Genomic DNA, 19,699 nt, shown 5'->3' with positions numbered 1-19,699 from the left:
GTTCTACAACTTAAAAACAAGTATGGCGGTTATTTAGGATGTTAATTTTTTTTATTTGATTATTTCTGTAGTTTTGTAATCGGAGTTCAGCTTTAAATATGCACATATTAAAAACAAATCTTTAGTAGGTCGGTATAAACAAGTTTATTTACAAAATATATATACAAACGTTTCTTTTTACAAGATAACAAAACAATACTTGATGATCAGTTGGAACCATTTACTATTTAGTTTTGAAGAAGAGCAGCTTTGAATGCAAGGTCTAGAATCTAACAGTAATCAGTGAACATACTGTATGTCTAAATTCTTGTAAGCATCAAAACAAAATTTAATTCTAAACAATTTTTACGAAGTTCTAAAATGTTAGAAATCAAATGCTTCTTCTTTAAAACTAAATGGAAACCATTGGATATGAAGTGAACAACAACAAATGCCTGATACAAATAAATGCAGTTACTAAAATATTGTTAAAGACATATCCTTGCCGGTCGTAAGCTTAAATAGGTAACAATGAAAGATTTCTAACAATCTATAAATTTTAACATACCTGCCACTCATACCTATTACACTTTCAAACCTACAGTAAGGTGTGGGTAATGCACGCCCCTGACATAGCAATTAGTTGTTGACAAACTGTAATAATCAAGTGTTTTAATTAATTTGTCACTTATTAAACAATTTGATTAAAAGATTTGATTCTTCCTGAGCATTACAAAATATATACTTTCAGATACAAAAGAGTTTAGAAGGTCCAACAGACAAGACAATTATGCTTTAGGAAACACATTTTTAATATTTGTATTGGAGTTTGATTTTATGTATTTATGATTATTTACCACAAATCTTAACCATACTGATGGTTCAACCACAACAAACACTCTTTAAACATACATTATGCAAAAGCTAATTATCGCCTATTGCAGGTCTTTCTTTAGGCCTGAAATGTTATCTAAATTTTTAATTAAGCATTAATTAGCTTATCCAGACCATAATCAACTCTTGATGCCATCGCTAGCCTGCGATGTTTATTGGATTAGGTTCCGATTTGCTGTTCGACTTCCATTCATAATTTAATCATGAAATGTATAATCGAGACTATGTTTTTATCGTACCGACTTTAGTAATGATGATCGAGACAAGGACAAAAATTCAATTGCTAAAATCTTGGTTCAGAGTGGATCAATTTGACTGAAATTTTCAGCAAATTGCCTTTACATTATCTAGTTTTTAACTATTATAGTGAGAACTGCCTGCTCTTTGTCTAATCTCCCATAATGTATCTTTAAGTTGTTGATTTATTTTCTGTAATAGACTTTGCTTCTTGTGGGGTGTTTTGATTGTACAAAACATAACAGCGCCATTGAACAGCATATGGTTGTTGGTGTTCGAGCACTTTATAAATATATTATAAAATTACAATTACTTAACGCTTGGATACAGTAGCCAATTTGTTGGACCAATTAATTGCCTGTATGTAACAGGACTGCTGCTCATACATTTAATATTACTAGCAGCGCCTTTGTTAGTGATTACCATGTGTCACTGGGTGATTTGTAAGTAATATTTTGATACAATGTGTAGTAACATCCATACACTATATTTGTTCTTCTCAGCTGTTTTTCTGTCTTTTCCAGAATTTTTTAACATCATCATGTCCTGATCTTGTTACAACCATTACTCTCTTAGACGCATTTTCAAACACTAACACTCCTAAATCCTGAAATCAATAATAAAACAAAATTAAATCATAATTCTCTGTAATTCTGTGTCAGAAAATGTTATCATTGATTATATTTAAGCCATTATGCCATTTTGAAAAATTTGCTTCACATACATTTGTTACAAAAAGACATAATATCTTTTGAGTAACTTCAAGGGAAACTTTTGTGGAACGATCTACAAATGTTAACATGTTTAATTTATTGCGAGTAATTTGCTTATCATGGTCTTTACATATATCATACTTTCCGATATTTGTTGTAGTCTATTAAAGAAGAGATATATTAGGCTGTTGTGATTGAGTATAGCCTTAATGTATATGTATTGTTCATACCTTGGCATAATCACTGAGTAGTTCGTAATCTGACTGTGAGTTAAACTGACTATATAATACGCCATCATCAAACTTTAACCTATCACGTTCTAATTCCCATAATCTAACTTGATCTGTTATAGTCGGAGGTAATACTGGTGCCTGAAATAACACAATTAGAAGGGAGACAACTATATTTACGAAGAAATATAAACTTGTTTCATCTTTGTTTAATGTTTATTAGTATTAAACCCAGCTTTATACCTTCCCTAAGGGTTCTTAAACTGATCTAATATACACAAACAATGTATCTAATATGCATTCTGAAGATAATAATTGACCTTTTATTTTGCAATTTTTCATTTTGTGTAGTGTCAAAAGAATGACTATTTCAGAGCACTATGTACTGAAAATCGACTGGACTTCAATTTGTTTATAAATATATAGACTAAGTATAAGAAACAACAACAAGTGGTTACCATGCAAGACACGCCCACATTTTGCTAGAGATGGAGAGAGAACAAGTAAAAAAGATTTTTCATACAAGGCTGACCTTAAAAATATCTTTGTTTCACCAAACCCGACCCACAATCGAGGAGAAGGGTCGGTAGGTCGGTTTTTTTTTCAGATTTTTTTTTTAAGAGCTAATTTGACAGCTTGATAATTTTTCGGGTGCAAACATTCGTCTTCTTTTATTGGCAAACAAATCAATGACATCGGGATTTTTCTTGATGCACGACTCGAACACAAATTGCCACAAACTCACGTTTGAAACTCCCTCAACACGTTTTTAACGATCGTGCGGGTTGTGCCTTCATTTTTCTCGAAAACGGATATTGAAAATATCGTCGTCATGTTTAAAACGACGCCCCACAGACATAGAGGCAGAATCATTTCGTGGGAATGGACGTGCTTTCGTCTGCAACCATTTTGTTGAGAAGCGACACCTATGACGCTTTCGTCTTGATCAACCAGTTTCAATAATGAATCAAACCATAGCCATAGTAAAGGGAAATAACTCTTGTGATATATTTCAGGTTGACACACAAAATAAAATAAAAAGATCGCGGAAAAGTGCAATAAAATAATTTAAGTCGGGGGTGGTTTTAGTTAGTCGGTCGCGTTAGGCGAAACAAAGATATTTTTAAGGTCAGCCCAATCAGGAGCCATAATCCATGAAGTTACTGTCCGATACATGCCAATATCGAACAGAACCAAGATCTTTGGGAATAAACCTATGTCTGTATTTAAAGTTTTGTCAAAATCGGATTAAAATTGTGACCTGTTGTATGTCTTGATGGACAGGAACGATGACAATATACGTCTATAAGAAAATGTTAGCATATAAAAACTAAAATAGGTCACAGCATATGAGTAAACTAAAAGTAGGAAAACCAACATGTTTTCATATAAATAACTTACTGTGGCTAACATTTTAGGATGGGCATGAGATCGCAGAAAATTCAGTATCTGAAAGTAGACAAGCTATATAACAATACAACGATATAACACTCTGTCAACAAAATTTTGTCTTATTGTTTGTAAAATGTTAAATCAAGCATTTATTTTCAAAATTCAGTGAAACATTACTGTCATCTCAATCACAATAGCATGAGTAGTTTAGTTTACCAAAAAGCTCAAGCAAATATAATAATGAATCGGGTTGTCAGGCCCCCTCAGACACCCACCAGCAGCAAATTATTGATACTAGCTCTAAAAATGATTGCCAACAAACCCCAATAACGCAATCCACCTAAATTAAAAAGAATTCAAGTGAAGAACTTTGATCTATATCTCAAATAATATTTCATAAACAGGAGATCTTGAAAATTAATAGGGTTCTTCCTTACACCCTAATGAACAATCCACAGAGTTTGAAAAATTATACCAAAAACTTATATCATGTTCAGTAAAACAGGTGGCTGACAGGAAGTAAATGGATATTTATAGAGGACTTTATTACCAAAATGAACTAACTCGCAGATTTAAAAATAAAATGTTTTTTATTTTGTCAAAATCTAGCATTTTGTTTTTTTTAAGAAACACATTTAATATTTATTCAACGCTTAATAAGGAAAACAAAAGATAAATAAGATTTTGAAATAATGACTGAATAATTCTGTGACTTAATCAAATTTACCTCCTGGGAAAAATGATTTCAAAACTGTCAGATTTTGTTTTGGCGACCATTATTACGTGGTATCAATACCTTACCGATTGTCATACATGGATTTTTCTGGCGATTTAAATCAAAGTCAACACCCTCGATCTCCTCACAAACAATACTTTTGGTCGTAGTTCTCAGGAAAGGCATTTTGACAGCAAAACTGTCGCCATCATTACAGAATAACAATTTAACTGTTGGTTATTCAGTGCCCATTTTTGATGACATGGCAGTATCTGAGAATCAGAATATTATTTTGGTGTGGCCTAAATGTGGACATATAAAAACTTTGTATTTACTTGTTCTGCTGTGATTCCTCTTATAAGAGCTTCCCTAACACTTGTTCGACTTAAATTACACACTGTCATGGTTGGAAATCTAAATATGAACGTAAAAACAAAAACATCTAATAACCATTTAAATAGATAGCTTGCCTGGCAAAATAATATGCTTATGAGAAGCTTTGTTGTCCATACATATATAAATATTATTTTATATTGAAAATCATTCTGGAAATAGAAATGAAATAAAAGTAAAAAGGGAATCATTAAAAAACAATCCATTTTAAAAGAAAAACTTTGTTTGGCCTCACCTAGGATTGTTTTGTGTTGTTAAAATCTGAAAGGATTTATAAAATTATACAACTTACCTATATAACATATCACAGAAAATGGCTAATAAAGCAATCTTTAGCGGGGAATCTAAAATATAAACAAGCCAATAGTGAGGCTGATGTCCCCCACCTCAAACCCAAAATAAATAGATGACACTGATTCATTACTTGCACATTTTTATATTTACAAATCATCAAGTACAATTTGCTTGTCACTTTGTTATGGTGAATATGTTCATTTTCAAACTTGGTCAAGATAATCACCTAATGAATATCAATACCAAGTGTGAGCATTCTACTTCAATTAGAAAGAGAGCTATTGTTTTCCAAAAAAGTGAGCTGGACAGGCTCACACATAGTAATAGTCCTGTACTTTCTACAGGGCAGTAATAATGAAATGCAATGGTTTAGTTAACATGGGACAATCAGTTTTGAGCCAGACTGCTAAATTTCAACCAAAAGTCTTCTACAAGTTACAGTAACACAACAAACAATAGTATATAAGAGTAAACAAGTTTACAATGGATTACTTAAAGTTACAATTTCATATTTTTAAGTTATATTATAAAAATGTATTAAAATAAAGCCCTAAAATAAATGGTGTCTATAAACAGTTCTACCTTGTTAAAGAATAAACCTATTAATCCTATAATTCACTATTGCCAGTTGAGAAATTGGCAAAAATATAATTTTCAACTTCAAATTCAAACATTTGAAGATAGCTATTCCATGGTGGGGAATAGGAAAACAAGGGCGTTAATTGGGAGGTAATTGTGTTATTATTTCCGGTGTGAAGATGTTTAAGTGTGAGAAAGATAACCTATGATCCTATAATAGTGAGTTGACAACCTATTGAGCAAAAGACATAGAAATAATTATGTTTTGACTTTCTTAGAAAATATGAAATTGTAACATTAACATATTTATTGAAGAAGTGATTGAGTGTGTTAGTAAACATAACAAAATGTCTTGAGAACTGATGTAATCATATCTGTGAAGAGAAGATGAGTCATTCAGTAAGAATAAACCTACCTGTATAGGCATATATTCTGTAGTTGGTTTCTACAATAATAAATCCTACTTTCTCTTGATCAGAAGATACACCGGACAAACCGGATGCTAAATTTATAGCTAAACATGTTGGATAATAACGCTGAGATTTCCTCTGAAAAATGAAAATTGATTATGTCAATCAATGGGTAAAACCACATATCCAGTTTTGTAGTTTTCAGTGTCCATTTTTTAAAGAGGCATTATCACCTTCAGTAAGAATAGAAATATGTGTATCTCAAAATTCACTATTCGTGTAAGTACTATTTACAAGTACTGTAGAAACTTTTTGAAATGTTGGCAGAGCTAGGAAAATACAATTCTTTAGCATTTTTGACAATGAGTTTCATAGGCATAGGTTTTCTTAATTATTCAGATCATTCACTTACTTTCCTCTGATAAACTAGACCGAATTCCCTCAAATGTTGTAGAAACTTTAACTGTGATTCACTCATACCATCTGTGGAATAATCCTGTTTATATACAAAATAATACCAATATAAAACTCACAGCTCTTTTTTGGGCCAGTTTTGCTATATACTGAAGATATACATCAGAGTAATCAGCCATTTGCATTCCAAATATTTAAAAAAAAATTAAGAAAGCAAAATAGGCAATCATATTCGACTTAGACAAAGGCGATAACTCTGTGAATAATTGGTGAATTAAGTTAAAATTAGAAATCGTCCCAGATCTCTTGGATATAAAGCCATATCTTAGACAATATATGGCCAAATCTCAGCAATCACTACACGAATAATTCACAAACCTAGTTCAAATTCAACAGTATTTTAAAAACCAAATGAAAAAGATTTGGTGGTTACCATCTCCATCCATCCAGGGTCTAGGGTAACATCACAGATAAATGTTTTTTAAGAAACTTGCCAGAAGTGCCAGTTGTGTCTGATGCACTAGTAAAGCATAGGGTGGGAAATGCAGGTCAATAAAAGGAAATATGTGACCCCATCAAAAGAAAAGCCTTTCAGTAATTAAACACAAATAGAAAACCAAACTTGTTCTCACCTGACCCAGGGTAGAGAAACTTAGTTGAAAGAGAAATGAAAGACATTCTACTAAATCCATTCCTCTATGCTGTAAAAACAAGGTACATATACTATATAGTTATATAAAGATAAATTACCAATATATATATCATATTATATCTTTCTTGTAAATTTTAATTTTTTTTTCATTTTGAGTGAAGCTTATATTATTATATTCCCAGGACTGTACTGTGCAGTGGATGGCAATGGCTACACCCCTTATCCATTCACTTCATTTGATATTTGTTGTTTATTTCTTGCATGGTCTGTGTAGTTTGTTTTGTCCACAGGTTTGTCTTATCGGGTTTGTTTTGTATATAGTTCAGTCCTCCTGCACATACTAATACAGACACAGTAGATTTTCTAAGAAACCGACAGTTCAAATTTTCAATATCAATGGCTGTATTGGTCTTTACATTTAGCATCTACCAATTGCAAACATATATTTCTTTATACGGTTGAACATGACAAGTAGGGTCAGCTGTCCAACCTCGTGGGTTTTCTCTGGGTCCTCCGGTTTCCTCCCACTGCTAAAGACCCCTATGCTCAAGCGAATTATTGAAATAAAATTGATCCATATGTTAGTCCCGAAATGACCTAGTTGTATCGAATGGACGTTAAACGCCATTTCTCTCTCTCTCTATTTCTTTATATTTTATAGTACGATTTTATTTACAATGTCCTGTGACATCTAGGACTGCTTGTTTAACCTTTACTCTCACAGATTGGGGGTGGGGCTAACTCACCTCAACAGTTTCTAGATACTGTAACATGAAATACCAGACTTGAGATTGTGTGTCCATTAACAGAAACTGAAATCCTGCTGGTGTTATCAGTGGGTTTGAATCCGTGGCATCCCTGTCAATAAAGAATACAATCATATAAAATTCTTATAACATATAAAAAGATGCAGTAAAATAGAAATGAAAAGAAATGGGGGTTTAACGTCCTACTTTTCTGCACCAACCAGGCTAATGAAATGAAATCAAATGAAATGGGGTTTATCATCCTGGCTAATGAAATGGGGTTTAACGTCCAGGCTAATGAAGACAGCCATATGCCATGTACTGTCCAATCTGAACAACTTTCTCGGCCAACAACTTTGCTCCCCAGTAAAATAGAAATCTCTGCTCTTCATTCCTTTGACCAAAGAAAGCTCCTTATTAACTCAGCACAGAAAAGAAGATTGCATTATAATTATATAGTAGATTTTCACTTTTTTTAAATATAAATTTGTAACAATATGTTTGCTTTAAAGCTAGGTCTTTTCTTCTGTACAAAGATGCCTTCCTTATTTACTTTTCATATTTTTAAAAAATCAAGTAAGATATTCAAAAACAATAGATGTACCTACACTTTCATAAGACCACTATTATTGAGCACTTCAATTATATCTCTACTGACACCTTCACTACCCTCGGATGACCCAACCATAAAATGTAAAACACACTAAAAAGAAAAATACTAACAACAATATATTGGGTATTAATTGTTGATTTCAAAGATAGAGAAATCATTCTGAACTATATGTTGCATGTCACTGATATATATGGTAAGGTAAGGTATGTAAACCCTTTCTGTCACTATTACGAAATAGAAGGGAGACCACTTTTGTTTACCCAAGCGGGAGTTTACACCATTCTGAACTGTTTTATGTGTTTAATAATGTTTAAACATCATAAAAATTTCACAAAAGGTATCTGGGATGGATTTTGATTATTTATCGTTTAAATTTCATGGTTTAAGGTAAATAAAACATGTACAACTTTTCTTTAAAGATACATTATGTAAGATTTAGATAAAGAACTGATTGTTCTTGCTATATTGTGATAATTGTTCAAAAATAAATAATACAAAATGAATATATTGAAAATTACATTAAATTTACTTTATTCTGAGCAAAGTTATCAATGTTTTTAGTTTTCATAAGATGTATCCATTGACTGGGTATTATCATAACCATAGTGCTACTTATTCGAGGCTTAGCGAAGTTATTAATGTTTTTAGTTTTGAATATATTGAAAATGTTATTCAATTTACTTTATTCTGAGCAAAGTTATCATTGTTTTTAGTTTTGACAAGATGCATTCATGATTGTTTATTATCTTAACAACAGTGCTGGTTATTCAAGGCTTAGCCTCGAATCTCCATTTTTAAAATTAAATGGCAGAACCGTTTTAATCTACTTAAAATCGGAGCCATCCAATGGCATCAAGAGTTGATTATGGTCTTGTCATGTTAATAAATGTCCAATTAATAATTTATATAACATCTAAGGCCTAAAGAAAGACCTGCAGCAGGCATAATATTAGTGAAAAGTTTGTGAAACTACATGTATTTACTAATATGTTCAATATTCTCACCTCCCATCTATCTTGACCATATTTATCTAAAAAAGGAATATCTTTAGCATATTTATCTACAGTAGTTGATCTTCCTCCAATCCATGGACTTCCTCTGAAATGTCATTTAAATATATTAAAGGCCTTATATGCCTAAATAACGATTAAATATAGAGTTTAAGCCCATACGAAATCAAAAATACTTATATTAAAAACAAATTAAATTATAGTTATTTAATGTTTCTACTGATTTCACAGCTCCATCTTTAGCTCTACTGTTATCTTTTCTTCAAGACAGATTTTTTATACCTGAAACTGCTTAATTACATAGTAACAAGAGTCTTTAAATAAAAATACTAAATATTTGTGAGCCGATTAAGTAAAACAATGAATGATAAAAACATGTGGCCTGATGGTTTCATTATCTCCAGATACATGTACACATAATTTACTTCATTAATGCTAAAATCGGAGACTTGACATAGTTCAATATATACCGATGTCCAAAAGAAAGTATACACACTCAAAGTATGACTAAGTTTTGTTTAGATTAAAAACATTTGATAAAGCATTACTGAGTTTGTCTCTTGTGTCCAAACTCAACATATCTAAACAAAATAAAAATATGAAACAAATTGACTTTCCACCCAAATATCATATACCATGGAAAAACGACTTTGGTTGATGCAGCACAAAATGCACAGTGTATACTTTCTTTTGGACATTAGTATATTAATATTTGAAATGAACTGTAATGTAAAATGTAATATAAAATGTAACAGAAAAGTAACTGGCCATTACATGTATTCTGGAATGTACATGTATTTAATTACATTTCATTTAATCATTATTTTTGGAATATTCCATTTCCCTGTCATAATACTATACGTTGTTTCCTTGTTGTTGGATACAGTCTCTAGCTTATTGTTTTATAAATAGAAGGACAAATGTTGAAGGAATATATGTTTAAATGACAGAGTTTACAAAATGAAGCTATTAATATTATCTTGGTTGTAAAAAAAACTAATTTAATATAATATATAACATTCAAATGAATTTACTCACCCTCCAAGTAGAGCTACCTTTGTATTATTTCTAAACGTTTGATTTAGAATCCATCCTGGTTGACCTCCAGGAATCGGCTGTTCATACCATACCCGCAATTCACTTAATGCTTTACAAGCATATTTATGTTCGCTAAAAAAAACCAAAATAGATACATTGACTTACACTTTGCTAGAGAAATTTCTATAAAATATACTTTATACGTTTCAAACAGATACTTGTAGTCATTTTTTTCAGACTTTCTGGATTGGATTTGAATTCATATAAAAAAATATAAAATAAAGGCAGAGGTTCCACATAGAGATTGGACATTAAATGTACATTTGGATTTGTAACCTTCATGATATGCTTGGTTTGTGGTTTGCGTTTTTCCTGCTTTGTATAAATACAATTCAATACAAGTAGAGGTTTGGTGACCAAGTAGTGTCAAACACTTTAAATTAAGAAGGATTACAAAAACTAAGTTAACACCTAATTTCCTGATGTTGATGTAACCTTCTACATGTTTATTTACCTTCTACATGTACCTACATAACATACTATACTGTTAGAATTTGGTGAAGAATAAAAAGGAAATAAATATTTAATTTGTTTGACCTTATGGAGATGCTTAAAAGGATTTTAGACTTGTTAGAGTATTTATAGACTACTGGAAATCTCTAATTGAAGAAATTTTAACATAAATTGTATGATGGTTCTTACTTAGTAAATTTATTAACAACCCATTGTCCTATCACAGCTTGGGAGACTGGTTGTTCTATAAATAGATTTCTCATCACATACTGTCGAGCTAAATCTGGTAATTCTCTGAAAATACAAAATAGGTAAAAATAAAGGATTTTCCGATGACTATTTATAGAAGTTTTAACTCCCAATCAACACACAATCTTGTTAAGTTAAGCACTAAAACTCAAGGCATGGGCCAACCTATAAGGGATGTAAGCTATTTTTCTTAACTTCTTTTAGATATTGTTCAATTCAAAATATATAATTTTTGCTACCCCAAGCTCATTCAGTCAGCCTACATGTAATTTTATGCTTTTTGTCACTAACATATAATAGCTATAAAATAAAAAGTTAAATAAACTTAAAAAGCAGGTAAAGGATGAGTTCTATCTAATCGTTTGGAAAGTTTTGTCTCTCTAGCTCAAAACTGAATTTCGGTAAGTCCATGGTATGCTATCTAATTTTACTAATCCATGGCATTTCATTATTATAGGCTACTTATATAGGCTAGCGGTTTAAGTCCATATTTTTTCCAATACCCCTACCATAACAATGGTTATTTGGTATGGTTGGAAAGGTAATTTTATCGGCATTATAAAATCGGTTCTTGGGTGATTTTCAAAACAGGCTATAATAGTTTTTTCTCCTGGTTTCAATAGCAACTGTAAAAAATCATCATAGACGCATCACATAAGCTATATTTTGTGTTTTTTTCCAGCACACTCTGTGATTTAAATTAAAAAATTGCAAATAACAAATGCAATATCATTTTAGGACTAGTAATTGGCCCCTTAGCGCTACTGATCTTGTCCTTGTTGTTCTGTAGTTGGCCCTTTTCGATAAAATCCCAAGGCTCTGTCAATTTTGTGGGCGAATTCTGATATCTTCAAAGTGAATTCTGGTGATTGTAAGTGAATTCCGGCATTTATATAGAGCAAAGCTCTTCTAAAGCAAAGCTCTTTTCCGGTAACACAGGAGCATAACTAAAACTGTCACCCACAGACTGTTGATTAAAAAAAAAATTCAGATCGGAACCAGATACACTGGGCCAAACTGGTAAGTGAGACTACACATCTCCTAGGAATATTTCTATGACGCGTCTAATCAATGACGTCACATATTTTTGACATCAATGAAATAATTTTCACACATTTTTGTTCTTTTTTTTTTAAAACAAAATTAATCATACAATTTACATGTAGATCTAAATTAAAATCAATTCGGAAAATGAAATTATTTAAAGGGCCAATCCCGATAATATTTTGGAGAATAAAACTGCTAAATTTTTTGTTAAAATCCCCTAAATTCCTCTACCTCAAGCCGAGCAACTAACTCAATATATGTGATACGTTTTCAAACAACTCAAATCCGTCAGTCTTCATCTGAAAATGGAGACCAGTGTCTCAACCGGTATTATACGGTGTCTGGATAAAACCAGACTTTTATATTATAAAAATAATGTGTAGGTGAAATTTACCTTTCGTTATCAAGTACAGCACATGGGTCAATCACTGTATAGACCTCTAAAGGAATGTGAATCGATTATTAGGTCACCCAACAAAAAAATCGACCCAAAATCTTAAAAGGGTTACGTGTCCGGATAAGCAGTTTTGACGTTCATGTCCAAACGACTCAACATTTTGGGCTGAAATTTTAAGACAAGCTAAATACACCCTTCCTCTATATTTTTGCGCTTAAATTTCATACATACTCAGACTTTTATTTTTGAGGCTCTGTTCTAATCGGGATAGTCCCTTTAACATTTTTTGTATCACTTGAACTTGAAGGTTTTATATTTTCAAGACAACAATCACATCAGCTTCGCTCAACTCGGGTAGGCTAATCTGTTACATATTAAGTGAATTCCGGTGATTAGTCTATCCGTTTACATTGTACAATATTTTCGAAATAAATAGTTTAAAGCAATTTAGATGTTCATTCCGTAAAGAATGTCTTGACTCACAATGAATGACTGACGACCTACCTCATTCATGCTATTACTATACAGAACCGATAGCCTACCCTACTATCGTCAAAAGCGATTAACTAAAATACAAACTGAACATAAATGAAACATAGGCTATGTCATAGCAGCTACGTGTACCTGAATACGGCAAGGCATGTTGCCGGGTGATTGTAAAGTCGGTCTAACACAGGGCCGGGTAACGTCTTCAAATACGAATGCAAATCTTTACAGTCCAACTTTCTTGGCGTGAAGGAGGCTGCCATATTGCCATTCTAGGACCATTTGTAACTCATTGACAGGAAGATTAAAGATTGACTTCTAAGGGAAGTAACCGCGCTTTGTAATTTGGGCTCAGACTAGCAATCAATGGCCCGTTGACTTTTTAAATGGCTGTAACATCACAGGCTGTACCTTTTAGCTCAACTTTCCGTTGATTCCAAACTTTACAGACACACAGGGGAACCCATTTGGCACTTTCCTCATCATATTAATCTTGTAGGTGGTTGATCGTTTAGGGGGATGGGGGGTTGGATGGCTGAATGGTTAGCGTGCGCGCGCTGTATCATAAAGTCTGGCATTGAGTCGACTGGCGTGGTTTCGAATACCCAGTTGTACGTGGCAAGGAATAGGGTTGCCTGTCCAACCTCGTGGGTTTTCTCCGGGTCCTCCGGTTTCCTCCCACTGCTAAAGACCCCTACGCGCAAGCGAATTATGTAAATAAAATTAAACCATATGTTAGTCCCGAAATGACCTAGTTTGTGTCGAGTGGACGTTAAACCCCATTTCTCTCTCTCTCTCGTTTAGGGGTATTTGATGTTGACTGGGGTCAAAATGCCACTTCCGACGTAATGATTGCTCTACACAAAGACACTTTACACCCCCTATTCCTCCGCTATAATATCATTAGTAATACCCAAAATTGCTATAAAATTGCAAATTTGATCCCTTTTCTCCAATTCTAGACCAAAAAGTCAACACAAAATCCTCCTAGCAAAAAATCTAAACGATCATTCCTCTACAAAATTATGACGAGGAGAGTGTCAAATGCGGTCCACTTTGTAACGTACTGTAAAGATTGGTACAAACGAAATGTTGCGCAAAAACTTACAGCCTGTGATGTTACAGCCATTTAACACTGAAGTAAATGTGCAAATAATTGCTAGTCTGAGCCCATTTGGTCTAAGGCCCCAATGCGGGGGGGGGGGGCGAAACTTTTTGCAGCCCCCCCCCCTCCTACTTACGGACCTGCCCCAATGTTGAATTTCTCAAAAATAATCTAGCTCCTTTATACTTATCTGAACTTGTATAAATATATAAGATTAAACCAAATCGCACGTCTCATAAACTTTCAGTCTTTTAAAAGGGTTATATCTCTTTGATTTGAGTCCAAATAAACAATCAATTAATAAGTGGATATGGTGTGTTATTCGATGAGTGATGGAAGAAGCTTTATACGATTATTTTTGTTTGTTCGGAAAGATAAAGAAGAGGCCAATTGGTTTCATTTTTGGCGTAGATCGACTGTGTCGACACAGGAACACACAATCAATAATATTTCAAAATCGGCTTTATTTATGTGGATGTATAATTTTAAACGAAGACAGTTTGTCATCATACAAAACACTAGCTTTGGCATTTCATGGTAAAAGGGACCAAGGGCATCAAAGAGGTATGTTGTCATCTTTACATGTTCAAGTTATCGGACTGTTAACATATTTAGTGCGCAAAGATGTCGTATACGTTTTAATTGTTACCGTGTAGACTTTAGGTTTCCAATTAACAAAATCTGCTTGTGATAAATGGATGCCTGCTTACAAAAGTTACAGAAGATACCCAAGACTTAATGACGAATTATCAGTTTACCCTATTCAGACCAGGTCATCGGTATTTTTCTGATCATTCATTTGTTAAATATAGATAGAAACGAGTACTCTATCCATCTGGTAGGTTCTGACGAAATCGTAATTTTCAGGACCCCACCTCCACTTCTGTCACACCAGAAATAGAATCAGATGACTTAAAGGACGCATATGTTTCAATATTTCAAATTGTAGCAGGTAATCCATTCGAAGCCTTCGGTGCACTGTACATAAATGCTCTGTAGCCATATGTTTTGTTTGACATAGTTGGCAAGTTGAGTCTGACAGCTTCTGATGATCGGGTTATCTTGTTTGGATATAACGAAGTTCTTTTAAATACATAGGAATAGTCCAGTGGCTGAAGGGGGGAATCGCCACCCGAGCTGTTTTCGAGACCATTTTTTTGCGTAGATTCCGAAATCATTTGGTTCAATATTGACCTTAATTAAAAGTGGTTTTTCGTTAGCTTTTCGTTCAGTACCTTTATTTGGTCATTCAAAATATTAAATTATGATGGTACTTTTCAAGAGATCTGGAAATGTAAATCGAAAACACAGTAAATCAGAGACATGTTTAGATGTTAGTTTATTCTTAGTCTTTATCAGAAGATTCAAAATCAAAAGTTCATAATATGAGCGAGATATATATCTTCATGGTTGCTTACCAAAAGCTCTCATATGTCCTTTGGATATGCTTCAGATACCAGTTCACATTGTAAATCTTCATTTCGATCCCTGCATTGGCCGAGAAAGTTCATCCCGATTTTCCGACGTGGTTTCCCCTTGTCAGTGATGCAGGGTGGAGGGGCTGACAAGGACAGCTGTCTAGTCCTTCGGATGAGACGAAAAACCGAGGTCCCGTGTAAACATTGGAATGCACGTAAAAGATCCCTTGGCAGTTGGAATTCGATATAAGAGTAGGCGATAGTGCCGCTGCCCGGGCAAAATTTCCCTCATAGCACACTGTATGGCGTATGCCCGTCTTCATAAGCCCAGTATAGGAGCAGAACAGTAGGGCGTTAAACCCCATTTCATTTCATTTCATTTTGTAAATCTTCATTCCAGCCATGTTATTTTTTCACCCAGAAAATCTTTCTTCTAGTGTCATCTACTGATGTAAGTCGCCTTCCGTCATATTTTCTACCTTTGCCTGTCTCATTATCGATCAAAATGTGTATTTTTGGATCATCGTGTGCGAGGAGAATGATTGGGATGTCTATTTCGCCCGAGCAAGAACACAAAATACAATTCGTTTCAGCGCCTCCATTAATTTGCAATACAAAGAGGAGTAGATAAGCTAGTTTGGTGTCCTCGTGGTTTGCTTCGGTGGAAGCGGACGTTAAACGCTAAGAACAACAACAACAACAACTCGTGGTTTGTTGTCAGTTCTAGGATATTCTCGACACTTTCAATACTAATCTTGATATAAGTGTCTAGGAATATCTAGGCCTGCATGCTTTCAATGGTAATGACTATCTGTTTTTCTTTTACAAGATAATTCCAACTTTCTAACAATTTTTAAAGAGCTGGGACAGGCAAATGATGTTTCTGATGACGTAATTACTGGAATAGAACTAAGTGTTTGTGCCATGTACGGAAAAGGCGACTTATCAGTAGATGACATTAGAAGAAAGATTTTCTGGAGGAATTTTAATGGTTTCTTTTATTACCATCTTGCCTGGGTAGTCTTTTGCTGCACATTAAATGATCGAACAAGATCACATTGCGATACAATACGAGGCTGGAATGAAGATGTACTATGCGAATGGGTATCTGAAGCATATCCACAGGATATATGCGAGCTGTTGACCACCCATAAAGACGCCAGAGATTGATTAATCAACCAGCGTTGATAAGAACCCGCCGTAACAGACCGTTTCATTGGCTAATCCCTCACATTAACCAGAACGCGGCTTACACAACAACTTTTCCAGATCCTAGTGTTATGAAGACAAAATTTTGAACTATAAAAAACGGAACAAAATAGGATCAGTGTTTTAATCAGATTGCAAAATATAATATAATATTTTGAATGATGAAATTGGTACTGAACGAAATAAAAAGCTAACGAAAAGCCACTTTTCAGGTCAATTTTGAACCAAGTGCTTTCTGTCCCCAAAAATACATTTTACCCCCACCCCCCATACAATGGGAATCTGATACACATATTTAGAGATGTGCAATGATATTAAAAAGTAATGTTTTTATCAAGCTCTAAGAAAATCATCATTTAAATCAACGTGAACTCATTTCCTGCCAATTTTATCCCCCCCCCCCGACCCTTCCACACACGCACACCAGCACCCCCCACCTCCACAAATTAAAACAGTTGTCCAGGGGCATCATATACACTTATTTAGAGGTAGGCAGTCCTAGAAATTTATGTTTTATTAATATATAACATGATAATCATTTATGTCAACATAATGACATTTCCCCTCAATTGTAGACATTGGACCCCCTTATCTCGAAAACGCCCCCCCCCCCACCCTAAAACGCCTGATCACTTTTTGCCCACACTGCCACCCCCATTAAATGGGAATTTATACTCATATTTAGAGATGTGCAGCGGAATTTAAAAAAGTAATGATTTTATCAAGCTCTAAGAAAATCATCATTTAAATCGACGTGAACTCATTTCCCGCTAATTTTACCTCCCTCCCCCCCTTACACACACGCACACCTGCAACCACCTGCCCAACCTCGCCACAAATCAAAACAGTTGAACAGGGGCATCATAAACACTTAGTTAGAGATGGACAGTCCTAGTAATGTATGTTTTATTAATATATAACATGATCATCATTTAAGTGAACATAATCACATTTCCCCCCAATTGTAGACATTGGACCCCCTGTATCTCGAAAACGCCCCCTCAAAGGCCTGATCACCACCCAGATTCGGAATCTACGCAAAAAACTGGTCTAGAAAAACGTGGTCTCATAAATTCACAGATCGGGTGGCGACCCCCCCCCCCCCTTCAGCCACCGGACTAGAACGGAAAGATCGAAAATTTAAAGGTTAAACATAAAAGCTTAAAGAGACATCTTTGTACTATGGGAAACCAGCGCAGGTCGCGAAGAACGGGGGTGATATGTTTCCGAGTAACAAGCCGTGCTGCAGAATTTGGAATTCTTTGTAGCCCCCCCCCCCCCCCTCACAGTCTGCGTCAGCTAGTCCATGTAATAGACTATTACAGAAATCTAATCTAGAGGTAACGAAAGCATGAACCAATTTCTCAGCAGTAGACTGACCGAGAACTAAATCTTGAGGTACTCCGTAGTTCAAACGTACCACGTCGGACATATTCGAATTTATACTAACCCTCTGTGTGCGACCCCGAATGAACGAGTTTATCCATTCCAGGACTAGTCGTTTGAATTAATCAACACTCAACATTCCAGGACTAGTCGTTTGAAGTAATCAACACTCAACAATTCAAAATTCAGTAACTGGGAATTACAGGTTAAAGGCTCTGACGGTGCCACTGACCTAGCACCACCACATGAATATTTTGGATGTTAGTGACACTGGACATTCCCCAATAAATACCGGTAATTTCTGTTGTATTTGAATGTACCGTCGGTCATTGTTTAGGCTGGGGGATTATAGATTTAAGACTAATAAACTTTCTGCGAGCGCATAAAGTTTTATGAAATGTTGTTTATTTTCTTTCCGATTTTAGAGTTTGTTTGAATATATCGAATAGACATTGAAGGAAAACGAGAGCTATAAGCATTTATATATATGTCACAGACTTCATGATCTAATCTGTTTTTATATAGTCCAGTAATCACGTATGGTTATTTGATTATTGTAGTCTCTATCATTGCTACTTCCTGCAGCCTGCAGCGGTCTCTTCACGAGTTCAAATTGAATATGGTGCCCGATAGACTATCTGATTCTGTGACAAGTAAAATAGGATTAAAATGAAATGTTTATGGCATTTTCTAAATCGTGATTACCAGCTAAGCGAAGCGTCCGACGGGGGGTGTGGGGGGCCTCCCCCAGAAAATTTTGAAAACCAGACGGCCGTTGACGCGATTTCCAGGCATTTCGAAAACTTTCTAGTAATTTGGAGTGGGTAGTAAATTATGTCAGTTGCAGCATAAAAACTGGTAAAAGTCATCTTTAAAATACAAGCTCTATTACTACGAAAACAAGAACAAGTCAAACGATTTACTTTTGCCACATTTTATGAGATATACTTTTGCTTCATTTTATGAGACTTCACATTTTTTATCCAGATCTCAGATGTATAGAAGACTTGTATATACTTTATCTTCTTTTAATATATGAATGACCATTTTAAAAGAGTTCAAATTTACAATCTATATATTCCGTATTACGATTTACTTTTGCCACGTTTTTCATTATATGACAGTTCACATTCTTTATCCATATCTAAGATAGATATATCTAGAATCAAGATAGAAGACTTTTTGAACTTGTAAAATTTATATACTTTTAATATATGAATGACCATTTTAGTTCAAGTTTATTTTTTTTTTATGAAAATATTTGGGGGGGTGGGGGCGGTGCGCTTCCGCTCCCCGCCTCGTACGCCTATGCATTTCACGCATATTAACGGTGGTGCTTTAATAATACAAGAATTATTTCCAGGCTCTCAGTGCACAGCTGCTCGCTTCCTGTGCAAAATGTCCACCCTTTTCGAAAGGCTAGATTCATTAACGTTGCTTTTATATTTGTGTATTTTTATAACCAGGCCCATTTATCCCTGGTAACCCTTTGAACACTCATTTATTTAGGAACTGAAAATTCGATGTGGTAATATGTATAATATAGCTTTGATATTAATGCCATTAATGGGGTCGTTTAT

At 34.2% G+C, this 19,699-nt stretch overlaps 1 protein-coding gene across 1 annotated transcript; it reads right to left on the bottom strand.

Annotated features, from left to right (window-relative positions):
* Positions 1-108: 108 nt before the first annotated feature.
* On the bottom strand, positions 109-13,293 carry LOC126829819 (general transcription factor IIH subunit 4). Its single transcript, XM_050559967.2, has 14 exons — positions 13,140-13,293; positions 11,012-11,116; positions 10,310-10,441; positions 9,266-9,359; positions 8,257-8,351; positions 7,649-7,760; positions 6,883-6,951; positions 6,249-6,332; positions 5,842-5,974; positions 4,846-4,897; positions 4,496-4,574; positions 3,455-3,502; positions 2,054-2,194; positions 109-1,717 (listed from the first exon to the last, which is right to left on the bottom strand). Exons 1-14 carry the CDS (start codon positions 13,262-13,264, stop codon positions 1,610-1,612), a joined length of 1,377 nt encoding a protein of 458 aa, XP_050415924.1. The 5' UTR covers positions 13,265-13,293; the 3' UTR covers positions 109-1,609.
* Positions 13,294-19,699: the final 6,406 nt, after the last annotated feature.

The sequence above is a fragment of the Patella vulgata genome, chromosome 1 (genome assembly GCF_932274485.2).
Source record: "Patella vulgata chromosome 1, xgPatVulg1.2, whole genome shotgun sequence".
Taxonomy (NCBI): Eukaryota; Metazoa; Mollusca; class Gastropoda; family Patellidae; genus Patella; species Patella vulgata.
This window is presented reverse-complemented; position numbering and strand designations above follow the sequence as displayed.

Coding starts and splice junctions, on each gene's coding strand:
- LOC126829819 (XM_050559967.2), bottom strand. CDS start 13,264: ATGGCAGCCTCCTTCACGCCAAGAAAGTTGGACTGTAAAGATTTGCAT. Junction 8,352..9,265: donor ATGGTCAAGATAGATGGGAG/GTGAGAATATTG, acceptor TTTTCTTTTTAG/TGTGTTTTACATTTTATGGT. Junction 6,952..7,648: donor AGTATCTAGAAACTGTTGAG/GTGAGTTAGCCC, acceptor TTGTTTTTACAG/CATAGAGGAATGGATTTAGT.